The sequence below is a fragment of the Symsagittifera roscoffensis genome, chromosome 3, assembly GCF_963678635.1.
Source record: "Symsagittifera roscoffensis chromosome 3, txSymRosc1.1, whole genome shotgun sequence".
Classification (NCBI taxonomy): domain Eukaryota; kingdom Metazoa; phylum Xenacoelomorpha; order Acoela; family Convolutidae; genus Symsagittifera; species Symsagittifera roscoffensis.
Window position 1 is genome coordinate 1,551,566 of NC_087064.1, and position 20,513 is coordinate 1,572,078.

The window sequence follows — 20,513 nt, forward strand, 5'->3', positions numbered from 1 at the left end:
CAAATCCTTGTAGTTTTCGAGATATGACGTTTTTTATGATTTTCTCCGAAATTTTCAAAAAAAAACTCAAATGATAAAAAGTTCCAAAACTTTGATGATATCAATCCTGCTGTCATTAGAACCTTTGAGGGTAGTCTCAGGGGGTTGCGAAACTTGCCTCTCAATTGGACTGCTCAGAATCTTGCAGTTTTCCAGATATGACGTTTTTTGTGATTTTTTCAAAAAAGTTTTCATGAAAATTAAATTTTTTTTTCAAAATTTGAAATTCCTAACCTGTAGTTGGGGGGCTGTCAGAGTAATCTCAGGAATTGTAAATTCGGCCTCAAATCAAGAATGTCCAAATCATTTCTGTTAAGGAGAAAAGACAATTTTTTGTGATTTTTTTTGGAATTTTTCTGAAAAATCAAATTACAAAATGATTTAGTGAAATTCCCAACCCTGTAGTTGTGTACTTTCAAAGATTGCGAGTGTTGCCATAAAAAAACTGCTCCAATTCTGGCAGTTTTTGAAATGTAAATTTTTTCTGGTTTATAAAAAGTAATTCTTTTAGGCAACTTAAGGTGAAGTTCCTCAAAATTTGAATTTTCCAACGTTGTAGTTGGGTATTGTGAGGGTACTCTCAGGAGTTGCAAATCTTGCGTCCAAATGCAACTGCTCAATTGCTTTCAATTTCCCAGATGTGACGTTTCTTAATTCATTATAAACTTAGATATTAAAAAAAAATGTCACAAATTTTTTATGGTTTTTCAAAATTTGGATTAAAAAATCGAATGAAAAATTTTACAAAATTTGAAGTTATTCTCAGGAGTTGCAAATCTTGCGTCCAAATGCGACTGCTGAATTGCTTTCAATTTCCCAGATGTGACGTTACTTAGTTCATTTTAAATTTTTTGAAGAAATTATATAAAACTTCACAAAGTTTTATGGTTCTTCAAAATTTGTATAAAAAACTTGAATGAAAAACTTTGCAAAATTTTTAATTACGAACCCTGTAATTGGGTGCTGTCAGAGTACACTCAAAGAATAGTTTTTTGAGTTGTTGAAAATTCGAAGAACTGGAGGTGCGGTACACGTTTGTTATGCATGAATTGACTAATTTCATTAAGTTTTTTTGATTACATTTTTTAAAATTCTTGATTAAATTACTTGATTAAATTATACATAATATATTCATTGCTTTGGTGTTATTGACATTTCTGATAGTTAATTCACAGATAAGCTAATGAAAGCTGATGTTTTTCTGTTTTCTGCTCTTGGACCCATTCTGCTCTTAGACCATTCTGCTTAATGACTGGCCGCCATAAAGGCGGGAGTCTAATGATCAGAAACATTTAACCAATTAACTCGAAAGAATTTTTTGGCGCATCGAAATTTTGCTTTAGCGTTTTCAATGTCACCCAGTACGTTTTAATGTCACCCAGTATTTTTGCTACAGCTAAGATTTAACTGTTATTAGTCCTTCAGAGTAGATGTTAGACCTGTAAAACAGAAATGCGGAGATTTTAGGCTGAATCTTTTCGGTACGGTCAGAGAACGAGTATGGAAAACATCGAATCAGATTACGGAATGTTCGATTCGCCCATAAAAACGCCCAGTTCAAACGAATCTCAACATGAACTGGATCAGCGCCGTTCATTTCAATCCACGGAGGATCTTCATGATCGAGGAGGTGGTCTGCCCAACAATTTTGGTGGCCTCAATTCGATGCTGGGTTCTGAAACTATTTTCTCGACAAATTCTTTGGATGGTCTTGATCTCACTGACACAAATTCATTGGGCTTTGGAATCAGTAACAGTCGGCCAGGATCATCGATGAGGTCCAGGTTTCATTCCAATGATAGTGTGACGTCATGGGCTACAGAAATTAGAAGCGCATTGCATCAACTTGTCACGTTAGTCTGCTAAAAGATTTTTCTGCGCAATGGTCTTAGAGCAATTGTACTTTTTGGTTAAGACGTCATGCCCAACAGATGTGAAAGTTAAGACAGCGGCGTCAGAAATAGATGAGAAAAATATCCGAAAATAATAATGAGTCTTGTTAAAATCTTTGTCTACTCGTCTTTTAAAATCTACACTGACCTGAGATGACCAGTGTTCATTCATTTAGAAATCAAAATCTGTCTGGCGAGAATGGCGACGTGTTTGCTCTTACGAGTGCCATTGTGGGGGCTCTAGAATGTTTGCAAATGCAGCAGAGTCAGTTAGAGGAATCTAAGGCCGAACAGAAGACTCTCTTGAATCAGCTGGGAAGAGAAAAAAATTCACGCGAGGAGTTTGAATTGGTAAATAAAACTGAAAGTTCACTCACGGAGGTAGTCACAAAACCTTTCCATGGTTTCTCTTGTTTCCCTCCAAGAAAGACTTGATGCAGATACAGGAGGCTATGCAAAACGATATTGGACCTCTTTTCAGTTAAAGCTAAATTAAAGAATTAATTAATTGAAAATAAGTTGATGGTTCTAAAAAGACGTTGACGATCTCATTGAGACTTGCTGTACAGTTCTTCAAACTTTCCTTATCTTATAAATAAAAACGATTTAACTGTCGCTGTAGAGTTAATTTTGTTAAACTGGTTGAAAATAAGAACAAGGATATGATATTGTTTTTTTTTGTTCCGAGATGGCGAGAAAAAAAACTTCCAAAAAAATCTATCTATCTCTCTATCTATTGCGAGCTTCGCCATGCTCAAATGCGGGGCTTCTCCATGTTAAAGTTTTTCAAACTGTTATTTTTGCATGTTTAAGAACGCAATGCTTAGGAAATTTTTTTGATTTTCTGCAGCTTGAATTCAGTGTTTTTTTTCGTCAAGTTTTTGTTTACTCAAACCCAATAGTGGGATGCTGTCAGTATTAGACTAGGCGTTGTTACAAATTGGGCCTCCAAATACCCATTTTTTTTAGCTTACGAGATACGAAGATACTTGTGATTGTTTAGAAAATTTTCATAAAACTGCGAATTAAAAGTTTCCACAAAAATCGAAATTCTCAACCCTGTAGTTGGGTGCAGTCAGAGTACTTTCAGGCGTTGCAACTTGTGGCTCCAATTATGACTGCTCAAATCTTTTTAATTTCCGAGATATGACAGTTTTTAAGATTTTTTTCCAAAAAACTTTTAAGAAATTGTATATTAAAACTTGACAAAAGAAAAGTTGGAAATTCTCAACCCTAAAAGTGTGTGCTGTAAGAGTACTATCAGTAGTTTCAAATTTTGCCTCAAAATATGACTGCTCAAATCCTTTTAGTTTTCGAGATATGACGTTTGTTAAAGATTTTTTCAATTATTTTCAAATAACTTAAATAAACTTAATAAAAATTAAAATTATCAACTCAATAATGTGAAGTGCTGTCAGGGTACTATCAGGCGTTGTAAATCTCGCCTTGCATCCAAATATTACTGCTTAAATTGTTTTTTGTTTCAAGATATGACATTTTAATGATTTTTTCAGAAATTTTGAGAAAATTTAGATTCGAAAAATTCCACTAAGTTTGAAATTGCTAACCCTAAAGTAGGGTGCTGTCGAGGTACTCTCAGGTGTACCAAATCTTGTCTCAAAATATGGCTGCTCAAATCCTTTTAGTTTTCTAGATTTGTTTCCAATAACAGATGTCAAAAGAAATCTTAAAAGTCAAAAGCGATAATGGATTAACCCCTCTTTTTTACTGCTGCAATCATTTCGCAGTTTTTTAAATATATTTTATGTATAAGCAACTCCCATGTTCACTTATCTGTTTGAAGCACCGGAGGTGCTTTACATGCTAAGTTTTACTGGGAAAAAAACGAAACATTCATGGCTTATCCCTCTATAATAAGCTTGCTCGCTTGCTTTACTCGCTCAAAATTAGATTGAAACTAAAGTTCAAACGGGTTTTTCTCGACACTGGGACTTTTTTACGCTTGCGATTAGCGAGCGCTATCAAATCAGAATATTTTTTCGGGTTACCAACTAGTTTAACAGAATCACTTTAATCATCTTTCCTTGGCTTCACATCAAATCAAAATTCAGACGTGAATGCGCGCATTTGGCGATGAGGTAATGCGACTGCATACCAACACCAAGGTTAATGGTTCAAATCCGGGCAGTAGCTGTTTTTATAAACGAAAAATTGTCTGGGAGTCAAAAAACGTTTGCCGGGCTTCTGTTTGTAAGTTGTTTTTATAAATTCAAGGAGTGTTCTATACATTTCTTGCTTGTGCCTGTTTTTCTTGTGGGAACTGAAAGTTTTCGACACTTCTAGACGTTCGTGCCTGCTTGTTTTGTCGGCTTAAGTCACGCAGAAAAGAGTGTTTTTTTTTTAGCTTTTTGATAATTCTTTGTAAAGTTTCTAATGGTGCAGGTAATTTTGTTCCCGGAACTTTTCATCCTTGTTTGCAATTTTTTAATTTGTCAAAAAACGATTTTTTGAAGGCTTTTTTTCAATTTTCGATTTGTCTTGTCCTTTGCTTGTAATCATTGCCATTCATTTCTGTATCGCAAGTGGTGCGAAGCTCAGCTTCGCCTCTGTTGAAAATTTTTAATGTCGTCGGAATCAGGGCTGAAAGGGTTTTAATATGATAAATCACTCAATTTTTTTCGATGATTATTTGTGTACCTGATTTTGCATGGAAAACAAGAGATAACACTGAAACACACCCTAATATAAAGTTCTTCCGCGTTTCCAACGGTCGGAACAATGATCAATATTTGTGATTGCTTTTGTTCAGCATTTTTGAAGAAGGCAATTTGAAAAGGGCAACGAGCACGCGCCTGCTTTCCTTGCTAAGTGGCCTCAAACTCTCTGATTTCAATACCACTTCAATTGCATGTGTTGTGTTGTTTCAGAGGTCGGCCGTGTTGGAAGATGAGATCGAGGAGATGAAGCGCAAACAGCGGGAGGTGGGAGAAAAGGCGAGGAACGACAAGAGGAAGTTGGACTTGGAACTAATCAACTTCAAAGACACAGGTGTGTGAAGGGACTAAATCAGCTTCTGAAAACAATATGAGAGGAAATTTGTTAAAACAGGGAACATGGCTCTTCCCGAAATCGATCCCATCACCAAAAGAAGCCTGATTTAACAAAAGCACTTTTCGCACGAATTTATACCTTTTTGAGAATTTCGCTTAACCTTCAAAAAGTGCCCAAAGTTACTCGAAGTCTTCAAAATTGGTAGTTTTTCACAGTTTCTCAAACCAAAATGTTTTAGTTCTTCAGGAGAATTTTAAAAAAATCAAGGTTGTGCTGAAAATTGAAACTGCGCCTACTTCTTACTGGTTTGATTATTACGCTTGCAATTAGCAAGCGTTATCAAATCAGAACAAGGATAGCCGGTTACTGTGCAAGTAGCATAGAATGTTCCAACCAATGTCTTTAGAAAACTACGGTTCAGAAAGTTTTTTTTTCCAATTGAGTAGTTTTTTCGGGTTTTTGAAGTTCTTGGGTTTTTTGAAGTTTTGGGTTCCCAAAATGGAGCTAAAAAAAACTCCAACTAGTTTTACTTGCTTAAAATTAAGTTTTAGCGTCTTAAATTAGGCATGATCCAGCCGTTGAGCTGTGGTAAGCCTGCTCGCTTGCTTTTTTTGCTCGAATTATGACGAAAAATCAAAAATTTCAAACCGATTTTTTCGACACAGAAAATTTTTAATGTGGTTCAAATCACGACTGAAAGGGCTTTAATATGATACATCCTTCAACCCAGTTCGATAATTATTTGTGAGACCTGATGTTGCGTGGAAAGCTAAAACAGACCCGAATACAAAATTCCTCCCCATTTTTCAAATGGTCGGAACAATAAAGAATTTTTTCCGGAAAAACAATTAGTTTCTCCAGTGTCTATCAAAATCGCAGCATTTCTTTTTTGTGGTGAACAAAAGTTCTAACAGAATCACTGAATCATTTGTAGATACTGTCAACTAACTGAAATGTTTTGAGGCGGGCTGTTAGTTTAAGTATGTTAGCTTATGCTGGCTGTTTGTTTAAGTATAGGTTAGAAGTTTGTATTAAGAATCGATCGCTGAACTAATTCAGACTCTTTTATAGGTTGCGATTATTTTTTTAAATTTCTTTTTTCAGGAAAAGTCTTGAAATTTGTTCAGGCTCAAAATTACTTTTTCGCGGTTTGTCTTTTGATTTCTTTCAAATTTAAGTTAATTTATTTTTAAAAAAGGAAGGCAAACTCCACTATCGAACCGCGAAAGTTAAAGGTCGCGAAAAACGTGACTTACTTCTAGCTTCGAAAGTGGAATTTAATATTCAGATATCGCAGTGAAATAAAAATTTTCCAGTTTTTTTTAATTGGGTTAATTTTATCAACGAAGTGTCTATCATTTCTGGAATTTTTCTAGAAGTTCAAAGAGCTTTAAATGCGTCTATTTTTTCTTTGAAATTGGGAAGTTGAAAGGTTTCTTCAGCTTAGAGGTTTCGGGTTACGTCGCAGCGACTTAAATGCCTCCTATTGCGCAGTTTCAAGAACGAAAATTTTCTCGTGTGTGCATGTGCTTTGGGTGGGCCAACTTGAAAAAATTAGAATGTTCTGATGACTTAAATTTTTCTTAAGACATTTTTTGTTCTAATAAGCGTCCGCCCAAGTATTATCGGCTGAGCTACCGAGTCATAAATTTCAATGTAAAGCCAATGAACACTGTCTAATGTCTTTCTTGAAAGGCTTGCTTCAAAATGAACTTCATTCTAGGCAAACCTATGAAAATGGTTGTAGGTTTCTGAAACATTTTTCGATTAAGTGGCTCTCGTCCATTTATTGTCGGCTAGCTTGCCATGCTATGTTTGTGATGTATGTTCGCATCTGTGTATGCGTTGATTTAGTCTTGAGTGACTCTGTCTGAAGTTGGTTGTTTCAGTTTCTCGGCTGGAGAGTCAGAAGAAGGAAGTTGAGAAGGAAGTGGATGGTTGGAGGGAGCGATACACCAAAGTTAGTTCTCCTCAATTCAACATTCATTCCCAATACCCCTTTTGTTTTTCTGTCCAAATTTTACGAGTTTTTTTTGCCTAAGCCGAATAACGCTTCTTATGGACTATACTTTCCTAAATTTTTGAAAAATAACATTTTACAGATGAAGAACAGTTTTGTGGTTCTTGTAAAATTTTAATTTCGTCCTGAAGTCCCTTCGGCTTAAATCCCGTCGGTCTGTTGTCCTAGACCCGACTATCATGCATTTTTCTTTTCTGAACTACTAATTTTGTTAGTTTTTCAGGTGTTGCTTTAAAATGAAATGTAATTTTATTCATGGAAACTTTTAACGTTTGCGACTAAGTTGAGATCAACCCAACCACAAATTTGCGATGTGTTGCTATTAAAATGCTCAATTGTGTTTGACTTAAAAATCCAACATAGAACAGGGTTATCATCTTATCATCCTCCGGCCTAAACCGTTTTCACCTAAGACGTCTATTTGATGCCTTCATTCTAGAATGAAATGAGTTAGTATTGCAATGCAACTGCTGTATAATAACTGATTTGTAATATTAAAGTATGTTTTGTGGTCCTTTTGTGTGGGGGAGTTTGATGCCTTATGTCATGTCCCTTTGCCTGTTCAGTCGATGCAGAGATACATGGATGACCTGAACAGACTGAAGACGCAGCAGAACATGGAGCGAGAGAGCGTGGCTGAACGAGACATGAACATGTTAGTAGTGCAGCCAACTTCATTCATTATAACTTCAGTTAGTTATCATTTATTTACAAACATAAACACCATTCATCATTTCTAGTTGAAACGATACAGATTTGTATAAGCAGTGTATATAAATCTATATCGGTGTAGCTTAAATGATGGATGGTGTTTATGTTTATTATGATGTCTAAATTAGTTCATGTATCATCTTCTGGTTCCCAACGCTCGTATCATGTTTAATTGTTCATATCATGTTGCTGACGTCATCACGACCAGATGAAAAAGCATGATTATGAGGATGTGATCCATATCATGCGCTTTTTTGCCTCAGCTGAATACATGGTTGCTGCGGTTATAAAGTTCTGTCAACTTGCAAAGCTTAATAAGTTCTATTCTTTCCTGTTTTAGGATGAAGAAAATCAGAGGTCGTATAGCAGATGGTAGCAAAGGACCCTATGACTCATACGAAGCTAATTTTGTGCTGGGCAATCAGTACGACGAAGACGAGGATTTGAGCTCGAGTGCGGGAATGGTGAAGAGTTTCAGAATGAATTCAGAGTCGAATAGCCAGCTGAATGATATTCGTGGATCAGTGATAAGTATCAATTCCGTAACCAGTGAAGTGTTCAAAGAAGGAGCCACCATGAGGATGCAATATGGAGATGATGGGGGGGCTGAGCTGGGCGGAGGAGAGTCCAATGAAAACGACGGTACTTCTACTCCCTGTTTTGGAGACAACTCTGGTAAGCATGATGGCTGTAAATATTTGAAGTTTGTTTTAGGCGCTAATTTTAAAAAATGTCGTTTTGGTTTACTATTTTAGAGAAATTTTTAGAAAAAAATTTGTTTACATATTTTTTCGTCATAACTATCAACTAACTGGCAAAACTCAATTTCGATGAGCTTTCAGAGTTCTCGTGTTTTCGGACTTAGAAGTTGATCGGACCATAAAACTAACACGGTCCCTATCTAAATGTATGCTTCTAAAATGTTTTTTTTTGCTTCGGTGAAGGTAAAGCATCAAATAAATTAGGGCAATTGAGGCAGGTTATTTATTTTTGAGAAAAAAGTCTCGAAAACGATGAAGAGGCGTCCATTGATTTATTTAATTGCTAAATTTGCTCAGAGGTAGCGAGATTTTGATCCCTCTGTCACACTTGTACCAGTGTTTTGAGCATTTTCATAAGATTTTTAAAGATATGCATTGTCTGGCTTTTTTCGCTCTTTTAATTTATTAATAATTCGTGAAATGGTTTTAACCATGCTGTATGTTATGTTCTTTTTTGATTCTTTTTCAATAGTGATCTTTGAATTGCTAAATTTGAGAAACTGTTTAAATTTCCACAGCGTAAGCGTCCGTGACCATAAACCAAATACTCTCCATAATTTGCCGATGTGACCGAGAGTAAAATCAGTGGTGTGCGCAACAAGGTTTCTAGGGGGGAGGAAAACAATTGTGGACCTTTTATGCAGGTTGGCCAATTTAATTTCAACAATGAATACAGAAATTTAAAAAAGTGCAATTCTGATTGCTTAAAAAAAATAAGACTTCAAAATTGAGTTTGAGCAACCATTGAGTTACTAAATGATGCCATATTGTTTTGCTTGTATATTTTTGAGTCTTTCCTTTTCATTTTACCGTCCAAATTTGGTCTAGCGGGAGTCTTTTTAACCTAACTAGATGTAGATATAACGATATAAAGGAATGAATATAACGATATAAAGATTTGATGTTAACTAAAGTCAGCACAGCATGCTAATTCCTGCCGGTTGTATTGTCAACAAAGGCTCTAATCTGAGCAAACAAGTCGAGTTGAAGCACAGCGTCTTTAATATAGAAACAAATGCAGCAATAAACATTGAAAAGTTGACGTTTTAAGCAACATATGAACATAAATTAGTTCATATGTTTTCAAGGGACTTTTTTTATTTGAAAAAGTAATAGCTATTTGATCATTCAAATTAGCACAGGAGCAATATGTCGGAAACTGTTTGAGCTAAAAACAGAAAAGAGTGAATGAGGAAACAGTAATATAATTCTGGTGGCTGTAATGCAAGTTAGCAATTGCTACTTACGCGAAGTAATCATTTTTCATCTGAGTTGTTGTATCTGTTAGGTTGAACATACTTACCTGGCGCCGACCGTCCTCTGATCAAGCAGAGAGGTGGTCCAGGGCGAGGCCTCTGCATTGCACTGCGCGGAGGTTGACCCTTGCGATTTCTCCAAGTGAGAAACTCGGACGCACAATTTATTAGTGTAGGGACTGCGTACGCGCTATCCCTGATAATCATGAACTGATTGTTTCGATCTTAACACTTGACCTGTGAGTTTTTACTAGCATGATTGTTTTGCAGGAACCCCTCAACGTCAACACTCGCCACCACCACAGCGCTTCAAAAAGACTTCAATTTTCCAATCAGAGGTGAAGCAAGCCACTAGTCCTGCTTACAATGATGGCGGGGGAAGACCGACTAGTATGGATCTGTCAATGACAGTCTCAATGAACGATGTGAACCGAGTGAGTGTTGACCAATCACTCAGTGGCGACGACAGAGAACGCACTGTGTCGGTGCAGTCCTTCGAGGCTAACAACGAGCCTCTGTTCCATGAGTTCCAGAATATGAATCAGAACTTGACGCCATCTGCCGCCCATTCCTCCTCCTCCCAAGATATTCTGTGTGAGTCTATCTGGCTTTGACTGGTTGTGAGTCTAACTATCTGGCATCTCATCTCTTCAACGGTCCCCCCACTCACCCACCCCCTCTAATGGAAAGGAAAAATTAATTACTAGGTTCAATCGTCGAGTGTGCTTAACAGTTGATTTTATCCTCGATTAAGAATCATTACTAGGTGCCATGGGTTAGACCATTGAAGAAGTCACCTAGACAAGCAGAGACTGTGTTTAACAAGATGATTCTGTAATCTTTTTTGAGCATGAAAGCTTGTTCACTGTCTCCTGAAGTCTTTACAACATATCAGTTTATTTTCGGGTATATAGCATGGAATGATTTTAAAGCCTTTCATGTTTGTTTTTGCTTTCAAAACCCTGTGTACGTGTAAATTGTATCGTACAAAAAATATTTGAGCTGTCGTAAATTGAGTTGGACCCAATGCTTGATTTATAGCTGGAGGCATGCATCTTTTTGTTTCTGATATATTGGTGCAATTTGATAGGCAGCGCGGCAGCTTCTAACTGGTCGTCTCGCCACGACATGAATTCTATTAAGTTCAACGACATGATTAACGACGGCAATCTTGACGAAAGCTTTGAAAACTGGAATTACGAAGAGGACGAAAACGAAAATGCATTGCAGAGGGCTCAGAAAGATGTGCTCGCATTTCAAGCACAGGGCTCGAATGTGAGTCATGCCTCCAGATTGCATCCGAAGTTTCTGGAGGACCAGGCGGCGGCTGAAAAGGTCGAAGACAGCGGGGGGCAATCGGGGTCAAATTTAGTGCCTTTGCAGCTACAGGGTAGGGTTGCAATGTTAGCTGTTGCTGTGGTCTTGTTGTGTCTTAAGTGTGGACCTCAAACGAACACCCTCTCATCTTTTCCCCTTTCTTAATCATAGTGTTTCATAAAACTGCAAATGTTTCTTCTTTCTTCCTTTCTCTCTCTTTCTCGCTAGTTTGTGTGAATCTGTGGCAGGTAGGATAAAAAACGTTTTGAGATGTCGGGGTTATGGTTTCTCTTCTATCTAACTTTCGGTTTTCAACTCTTTATTTTTGAGTGTTTCTTGTTTCTCGGACCAAATTGTCTTTCTTGGTTTCTCTTTTCGAACTAATTAGCTCAATATTTCTGACTGAAAATGCCTCTCCTCTCGCTTGTCTCCAAACTGTAATTGACATGTCATTTTTCCCTTATTAATTTTGGGATTTACTTTCAGGCATGAACGAGGAAGTTCAGCAGCTTCTGGAGGAAAATTCAAGACTACAAGAGACTAAGTCAGTTAATCCTGTTTTCCCCCTCAGATAGAGCAGCGGAACTCAAATTGAATAATATTGTTTTTTAAGGAATGCCCTGAACATCGTTAAGGATGACCTGATTGCCAAAGTAGATCAGCTTACTAAGTAAGTTCCATTTCGTTTCCACGTCAGAGTCTGTTCGTCTGTTTGTAATAATTATTTTAATTCGTCTTGTGTAGTGAGCAGGAGTTTATGAAAGAGGAAGCAGAGTCGCTGTTGAAGGCACGTGACGAGCTACAGGAGCGTCTAAGACACATGGATGCAGAAGCTAAGAGGTCAGATCAATACAAACCCCATAAACTGATTCGAAACACTGTCGTTGGTTGAAGAAATTGTTTTTTTTTTAACTGTTACATAATCATATAAAGAGTTTTTACTGCATACAAATAGCTAACACAGCAAGAGGATTAGCAATCATAGCGGTTTCTGTGTACCAACTTTTCTTGAGTTAAGTGAAATAGTTGCAAGTTTTGTATTTTTGCACGCGTTCAGTAGTTATCAAATTGGGCACTACACTGTTTTTCCGGTTAACAAACTGTAAAAGGCAAACGATGTCTTGATAAATTTTTTTGTAAAAGTTTGATGGAACAGTTAACTCTAATTTTTTTTCGGCTCTAAAGGCCTGCGCCCAAATGGATTATTAGTTCGGCTTACATGCAGCTTCATTACACTAGCTTGTGAGCGTTGGTGTATTATTACCAAGCTTCTTTTTTTCTAAACTAACTCGCAAATAGAAGTGTTGATTAAAAGTGTTAGCTTATTTGGTGGCACTTTTGCTATAATCACGATCTGCAGCATTGGAAATTTCATTGCATCTGTTTTCTGCTTCATTTAAGGCTAGTTTTTGCGGTTAATTAAGCGTCTGTGGCTGAGTGGTTATTGTATGAGACTCATATTTTCTAGGTCGATGTAGGTCGCAGATTTAATCTGAGACCCACCCGAATTCTTTATAATTCGAGGCTTATTTCTACTTTTGCTAGTTTGCACTTTATAGAGCTGATTTTGGTCATGTTCTTGTTATTCTTTGCTGTGTAAACTTTGTACTCACTAAATTTAGCGCTGAGGGTTTTTTTTAAAGTTTTTTAGTTTTTTTTCTGGCTCAACGGGTGTCTGCTCAATAGTTGTCGGCTTTAGTACCGCTTTGTTTTTATGCAAAAGCCACTTTCAATTTTTTCATTTGTCATGTTTTTAAACGAATTCTGTACACGAAAAAAGTTATGAACGTTTTGGTAGATATTTTCTCGTCATTTTCAAAAAAATTTCGACTGCGGCTTTAGCCTCAATTTCTGTCTGCTAGTTTGTCATGCTATGCTTGTGTGGTATCGCAAATGGTGCGAAGCTCTGCCTAGCCTCTGTGAGTTATTTTTGGCTTAAAAGTGAAATTTCTTTGAAGCAAAAAATCTGTATCTACAGTAAAATAACACGTGACGTGACGACACAATGGCTTACTGGCAGAACGATTTTTGTTTGAAGTTTTCATTACTTCTCTATCCTATAAGCCTTGAGTGTTCCGCAGAAAATAGAGGTTTGTTTGCAGATTCGAGTCCTTAATTTTATAAGTAAATTCTTAACATTATGTTTATGTTAAAAATGAAAAACCTAATTTTAAAAATGAAAACCGTTTGTAATTTGAAAGCAGTATGAGTTTTTGCAAAGGTTGAACTTGGAGCTTGAGAAGACAGCACGTGAGTCGGAGCGAACTGGTAGTGCTGCTTCAGTTTCATTGGCTGACGAAATGAACTCGAGTGTGAACATATCAAACGAGAAAAAGTTCACGAGACGAGAAGTGTCCACTCTTTTGATGGAGAGAAACATGTACAAAGAGAGGTAGTGTATCCTTTAATAGCAATTTCAAGGTCATTCCAGTAATGATTATGTGTAGCCCTGATCAATGAGCTCAGATGATGGTTCAAAGGGGTCTAGGACAACAAGCCGACGGGACTTCAAGCCGAAGGGACTTCAGGCCGAAATTTAAACTTTACATGCACCGCAAATTACTTTTTTTAAATCTGTAAAACGTTGCTTTGAAAAATTTTAGGCAAGTTAAGACCAGAATAAGCGTTATTCATGTCATAAATCACTTAGGATTGGCATCCGTTAAGAATATCAGCCGGTTTTGAAATGCATAAATTATAAACAAGAAAATTACCTTCAACTGTGTTGTATTTTTCAACTTTCCTAAACACCATTTGGAGGCTTAAATTTCATGAAAACGCCAATAACTACTGAAGAAAGATCACGAAATTGAGTAATTATTCAAAAACGTTTCCAAATAAATCATATTTCATGACTTGATGAGAAAACTTTCGGCTTGAAGTCCCTTATTTTACGATTCGGCTTGAAGTCCCGTCGGCTTGATGTCCGGCACCCGTTTCAAAGATGCTATATTGGTGCTTTTACGCGAGAATGAACGGTCCGTGTGTTTAGCGACTTGCATGCGTGCCGCTTAGCATGCGGAATTTAGATTATTACTCACTTTGATGCGGCACGCATCGGTTTGAGTTTTAGTTGCATTTGTGACGAAACAATCTCAAATCTAATTGGGCTAATCGCCACATGCTAAGCGACACGCATGCTAGTAGGGCTGTCCCCAATTGTTCCTATATAATTGTACGGCACTGTTTATTACTTGCTAGGTATCTGGAACTGCAGGAGACAGTGAGATGGATGGGCATGATGCAAGCAGAGAGATCCAAACACCCAGACCTGAACGGAACAACCGCCGGGGGAGCATTCAACTCTGCAGCAGACCAGAGGAAGGTGCCGAACTCCGGAGGCATCTGGAAGCTGTTAGTTCAAGATGAAACTTATAGTCAAATGAATGAATTGAGATCAGTAAAAGTTTTAACCCAAACTTCATGAATAAGCACCATTTGCAAAAAAAAACTGTTTGGAATTATCAATGCAGTGTAATTTTGAAAACCTTTTCTACAGTTTGCTTCTAAAAGTGACAGTAATCCTCAGCTCGAATATTTAAACTTGACCCGTTAGTGATGCCTTGTGTTGTTGTTGACTGGGATTGAACTTCTTCACTTATTATAGTACACATTCATCACAGTCTTCAGTCAAAATTTGTCACTTTGGCTCAAGTTAAGAAATCTCGTTTAAGTGTGTGAAATGATTTCAATTTGAGTTTGTTTTCAGCTTTTCGGGAATATTCGGCAGCTCCTCTTCGGGCCAGAACACGCCAGCCCCTACAAAGAAGCTATCCACTGCAGGAGTGTCTGCTCTCAAGTTTGACGACAGCGCTCCTACAGTCTTTACTGCTGTGAGAGCTACGAGGTCAAAGAGCACGGCCAACAAGTAATTAACCTCATTACTCTCTGTACAAAATTTATCTTTCTAAAGGAAAGGCGCAGTACAATGGCGTAGGGTGGATTTGTTTACAGTCAAGCTTGGCACGTAAAAAAACGCACAGGTGTCAAGTTCTTGAAGAGTTTTGCTTTGCAATGATAATTTTTGAAACACGCTGTGCTACTTGCGCAGCAGCCGGCTACTCCTGGTAATGTTAACTCAAGGGAGCTGGCGAGAATTGTGTTATTTCACGAGTTCACATTTTTTGCCGTCCAACTAGCATAAATAGTGCTCATTTTGGTGGCACTTTTGCTGTATAACGTTGACTGTTTAATAGCATGTGTTTTTCCGCCTTATTGGTGACTGGTCTTTTGAATAATTCAAGAGAATTTAACGCAGATGCGAGGAAGTGACTCCCCATATAAAATTGCGGGTCTGATTCCGGCACATGGCTATGGTTTTTTTACCCGTGATCTTTTTTCGTAAAGTTATTAGGGTTTAAAGATTGCCATTTTGACCAATTTGGGACAATTAACAATTTTCAAATTTTAGAAATATTCTGGAAATCCAATTAATAGTTTTTGAAGGTTATTACAATACAATGCTTGTGTTATGAAATATTTGGAGTCCCTGAGATCATAACTACAGCAATATTTTTCAATACTGTATTTTGAAATTAATGAATTTTTATTTGTCTTTTCCGTATAGTTTCAAAGGCGGAAATGGCAAGTTATAAACTAGGCTTGTTTGTATCATCCAAATATTGAAATTGATTGGAGTTATTGTTCCGACTTTCGATACGAAAGTAACGGAATATTTGTGCTCGGGGTAAGTTTTTTTTCTTCAGACAAATGTCGACTTTTTAACTAGCCATTTTTGACGGAATTTTTTTTTATCATTCGAAAGCCATTGTTGTCTTGAACTTAAATTTGAAAAGATATTTCACCTGTGATCATTTTTCGTAAAGTTATGAGCGTTTAAAGATTGCCATTTTGACCAATTTGGGACAATTAACGCGCGATATAATTCGCGCTATTAACGCGTAAGCGGAGATTTAATCCGTCTTATAAATTGTTCCAAATCGGTTGAACGAAGCTTATATTGGCCATAATTGATTTTTTACAAGGAACGAAATCTCTCTTTTTGTACTTTATATGGCGTGTGGGGGATGATTTTCATAAAAAATTTCAAATTTTGGAAAAAAAAAATTTCATTTTATTTTATTTCATTTAATTTTTTATGTTATTACTGCTGCTCCATAAACCTTAAAAGGCAGTCGGAACATTCAGGGCTTCGCCCTGATTCGAGCAGTCTTGTTATTATATATGACAATGAACAAAGCGAAGACACTTCATTAGGTCATGTAGCTTTTGAAGTGTCAGTAAATGGAGTAAAAGAACTTGCGAAGGTGTGGTTTTTAGTTTTTTGCAAAGGTTTGATTTTTTTTGCTTGAAATTAGATCTCTTTTCTGTCAATTCAGTTTTATTTGCTAAAAAATAGTGAAATACACTCTTCAATTATGAAAGTGCAAAGGCTGCCAAAAATGTGAATGAATTTAGGTTTGTAACTAGTGTTCAATTGTTTTTCACTCTTTGACTTTTGATTTTTTTTCAAGTTCAGTTCTTTTCGTTACTTAGAAGGAAGCCAAACTCCACTTTCGAACAGCAAACTCCAACATCGAACAGCAGGTCATCAAAAACGTGATTGACTTCTAGTTTCGAAAGTGGAATTTAATGTTGATTTTCCAGCGAAATAAAATTTTATTTTTTGATCCAGTTTTTTCAAATTGGATTAATTTTATCAAAAAATGCCAATCATAAATGATCTAGAACTTCAGTAGAGCTTTAAATTCATCGAAATTTGGAAGGAATTTCCGAGCGCTCCTCGAATACTATAAAGATCTTATTTTTGACAATTTTTTTGCGCCACAGGCAATTTGTTTTTTAAAAAACGGGAAAACGTCCTTTTTAGGCACTTTTGAACATTTTTTGACAAAAAATCCGTTATTTTCGGTGCGCGCCCCCCTTCAAAATTAGAATATATAGGCGCCAAAAGCGCCTTCATAAAAATTTTGGTTGTTCGGTGATATTGGATATCATAAAATAATACCAAAAGGGACCCTTTGGTTGGTGAGGGGGAAGGGTCCCTGAGGGTAGGCGTCCTCCCGTCATCCTAAATCCACCGTCATCCTAAATCCACCATCGGTGTAGCTTAAATGATGGATGGTGTTTATGTTTATTATGATGTCTAAATTAGTTCATGTATCATCTTCTGGTTCCCAACGCTCGTATCATGTTTAATTGTTCATATCATGTTGCTGACGTGATCACGACCAGATGAAAAAGCATGATTATGAGGATGTGATCCATATCATGCGCTTTTTTGCCTCAGCTGAATACATGGTTGCTACGGTTATAAAGTTCTGTCAACTTGCAAAGCTTAATAAGTTCTATTCTTTCCTGTTTTAGGATGAAGAAAATCAGAGGTCGTATAGCAGATGGTAGCAAAGGACCCTATGACTCATACGAAGCTAATTTTGTGCTGGGCAATCAGTACGACGAAGACGAGGATTTGAGCTCGAGTGCGGGAATGGTGAAGAGTTTCAGAGTGAATTCAGAGTCGAATAGCCAGCTGAATGATATTCGTGGATCAGTGATAAGTATCAATTCCGTAACCAGTGAAGTGTTCAAAGAAGGAGCCACTATGAGGATGCAATATGGAGATGATGGGGCTGAGCTGGGCGGAGGAGAGTCCAATGAAAATGACGGTACTTCTACTCCCTGTTTTGGAGACAATTCTGGTAAGCATGATGGCTGTAAATATTTCAAGGTCGTTTTAGGCGCTAATTTTAAAAAATGTCGTTTTGGTTTACTATTTTAGAGAAATTTTTAGAAAAAAATTTGTTTACATATTTTTTCGTCATAACTATCAACTAACTGGCAAAACTCAATTTCGATGAGCTTTCAGAGTTCTCGTGTTTTCGGACTTAGAAGTTGATCGGACCATAAAACTAACACGGTCCCTATCTAAATGTATGCTTCTAAAATGTTTTTTTTTGCTTCGGTGAAGGTAAAGCATCAAATAAATTAGGGCAATTGAGGCAGGTTATTTATTTTTGAGAAAAAAGTCTCGAAAACGATGAAGAGGCGTCCATTGATTTATTTAATTGCTAAATTTGCTCAGAGGTAGCGAGATTTTGATCCCTCTGTCACACTTGTACCAGTGTTTTGAGCATTTTCATAAGATTTTTAAAGATATGCATTGACTGGCTTTTTTCGCTCTTTTAATTTATTAATAATTCGTGAAATGGTTTTAACCATGCTGTATGTTATGTTCTTTTTTGATTCTTTTTCAATAGTGATCTTTGAATTGCTAAATTTGAGAAACTGTATAAATTTCCACAGCGTAAGCGTCCGTGTCCATAAACCAAATACTCTCCATAATTTGCCGATGTGACCGAGAGCGTTACCATTATAGTAAAATCAGTGGTGTGCGCAACAAGGTTTCTAGGGGGGAGGAAAACAATTGTCGACTTTTTATGCAGGTTGGCCAATTTAATTTCAACAATGAATACAGAAATTTAAAAAAGTGCAATTCTGATTGCTTAAAAAAATAAGACTTCAAAATTGAGTTTGAGCAACCATTGAGTTACTAAATGATGCCATATTGTTTTGCTTGTATATTTTTGAGTCTTTCCTTTTCATTTTACCGTCCAAATTTGGTCTAGCGGGAGTCTTTTTAACCTAACTAGATGTAGATATAACGATATAAAGGAATGAATATAACGATATAAAGATTTGATGTTAACTAAAGTCAGCACAGCATGCTAATTCCTGCCGGTTGTATTGTCAACAAAGGCTCTAATCTGAGCAAACAAGTCGAGTTGAACCACAGCGTCTTTAATATAGAAACAAATGCAGCAATAAACATTGAAAAGTTGACGTTTTAAGCAACATATGAACATAAATAAGTTCATATGTTTTCAAGGGACTTTTTTTTATTTGAAAAAATTATCGCTATTTGATCATTCAAATTATCACAGCAGCAATATGTCGGAAACTGTTTGAGCTAAAAACAGAAAAGAGTGAATGAGGAAACAGTAATATAATTCTGGTGGCTGTAATGCAAGTTAGCAATTGCTATTTACGCGAAGTAATCATTTTTCATCTGAGATGTTGTATCTGTTCGGTTGAACATACTTACCTGGCGCCGACCGTCCTCTGATCAAGCAGAGAGGTGGTCCAGGGCGAGGCCTCTGCATTGCACTGCGCGGAGGTTGACCCTTGCGATTTCTCCAAGTGAGAAACTCGGACGCACAATTTATTAGTGTAGGGACTGCGTACGCGCTATCCCTGATAATCATGAACTGATTCTTTCGATCTTAACACTTGACCTGTGAGTTTTTACTAGCATGATTGTTTTGCAGGAACCCCTCAACGTCAACACTCGCCACCACCACAGCGCTTCAAAAAGACTTCAATTTTCCAATCAGAGGTGAAGCAAGCCACTAGTCCTGCTTACAATGATGGCGGAGGAAGACCGACTAGTATGGATCTGTCAATGACAGTCTCAATGAACGATGTGAACCGAGTGAGTGTTGACCAATCACTCAGTGGCGACGACAGAGAACGCACTGTGTCGGTGCAGTCCTTCGAGGCTAACAACGAGCCTCTGTTCCATGAGTTCCAGAATATGAATCAGAACTTGACGCCATCTGCCGCCCATTCCTCCTCCTCCCAAGATATTCTGAGTGAGTCTATCTGGCTTTGACTGGTTGTGAGTCTAACTATCTGGCATCTCATCTCTTCAACGGTCCCCCCACTCACCCACCCCCTCTAATGGAAAGGAAAAATTAATTACTAGGTTCAATCGTCGAGTGTGCTTAACAGTTGATTTTATCCTAGATTAAGAATCATTACTAGGTGCCATGGGTTAGACCATTGAAGAAGTCACCTAGACAAGCAGAGACTGTGTTTAACAAGATGATTCTGTGATCTTTTTTGAGCATGAAAGCTTGTTCACTGTCTCCTGAAGTCTTTACAACATATCAGTTTATTTTCGGGTATATAGCATGGAATGATTTTAAAGCCTTTCATGTTTGTTTTTGCTTTCAAAACCCTGTGTACGTGTAAATTGTATCGTACAAAAAATATTTGAGCTGTCGTAAATTGAGTTGGACCCAATGCTTGATTTATAGCTGGAGGCATGCATCTTTTTGTTTCTGATATATTGGTGCAATTTGATAGGCAGCGCGGCAGCTTCTAACTGGTCGTCTCGCCACGACATGAATTCTATTAAGTTCAACGACATGATTAACGACGGCAATCTTGACGAAAGCTTTGAAAACTGGAATTACGAAGAGGACGAAAACGAAAATGCATTGCAGAGGGCTCAGAAAGATGTGCTCGCATTTCAAGCACAGGACTCGAATATGAGTCATGCCTCCAGATTGCATCCGAAGTTTCTGGAGGACCAGGCGGCGGCTGAAAAGGTCGAAGATAGCGGGGGGCAATCGGGGTCAAATTTAGTGCCTTTGCAGCTACAGGGTAGGGTTGCAATGTTAGCTGTTGCTGTGGTCTTGTTGTGTCTTAAGTGTGGACCTTAAACGAACACCCTCTCATCTTTTCCCCATTCTTAATCATAGTG

General features: G+C 37.3%; 1 protein-coding gene and 2 non-coding genes across 6 annotated transcripts in view; all 3 read left to right on the plus strand.

The window, feature by feature from the left end:
- The first annotated feature begins 1,459 nt into the window (after positions 1–1,459).
- Positions 1,460–20,513, plus strand: part of LOC134842954 (C-Jun-amino-terminal kinase-interacting protein 4-like) — a 38,556-nt gene continuing 19,502 nt past the window's right edge. For 2 of the 4 annotated variants that reach the window (XM_063859489.1, XM_063859490.1), the window contains exons 1-14: positions 1,460–1,892; positions 2,108–2,282; positions 4,820–4,940; positions 6,833–6,903; positions 7,530–7,618; positions 8,015–8,349; positions 9,962–10,285; positions 10,782–11,081; positions 11,495–11,552; positions 11,622–11,678; positions 11,753–11,848; positions 13,230–13,400; positions 14,210–14,362; positions 14,718–14,876. In XM_063859489.1, coding sequence (XP_063715559.1) covers positions 1,540–1,892; positions 2,108–2,282; positions 4,820–4,940; positions 6,833–6,903; positions 7,530–7,618; positions 8,015–8,349; positions 9,962–10,285; positions 10,782–11,081; positions 11,495–11,552; positions 11,622–11,678; positions 11,753–11,848; positions 13,230–13,400; positions 14,210–14,362; positions 14,718–14,876 — 2,462 coding nt within the window. In that variant the 5' untranslated portion in view covers positions 1,460–1,539. Of the gene's footprint in view, positions 1,893–2,107; positions 2,283–4,819; positions 4,941–6,832; positions 6,904–7,529; positions 7,619–8,014; positions 8,350–9,961; positions 10,286–10,781; positions 11,082–11,494; positions 11,553–11,621; positions 11,679–11,752; positions 11,849–13,229; positions 13,401–14,209; positions 14,363–14,717; positions 14,877–17,341; positions 17,668–19,293; positions 19,618–20,113; positions 20,414–20,513 lie in introns of those variants that run through there. The other 2 variants (XM_063859491.1, XM_063859492.1) reach the window with 2 other exon arrangements.
- On the plus strand, positions 9,731–9,891 carry LOC134842997 (U1 spliceosomal RNA). The gene has a single exon (XR_010162577.1). It is a non-coding gene; the product is annotated as a U1 spliceosomal RNA (small nuclear RNA).
- LOC134842998 (U1 spliceosomal RNA) lies at positions 19,063–19,223 on the plus strand. The gene has a single exon (XR_010162578.1). It is a non-coding gene; the product is annotated as a U1 spliceosomal RNA (small nuclear RNA).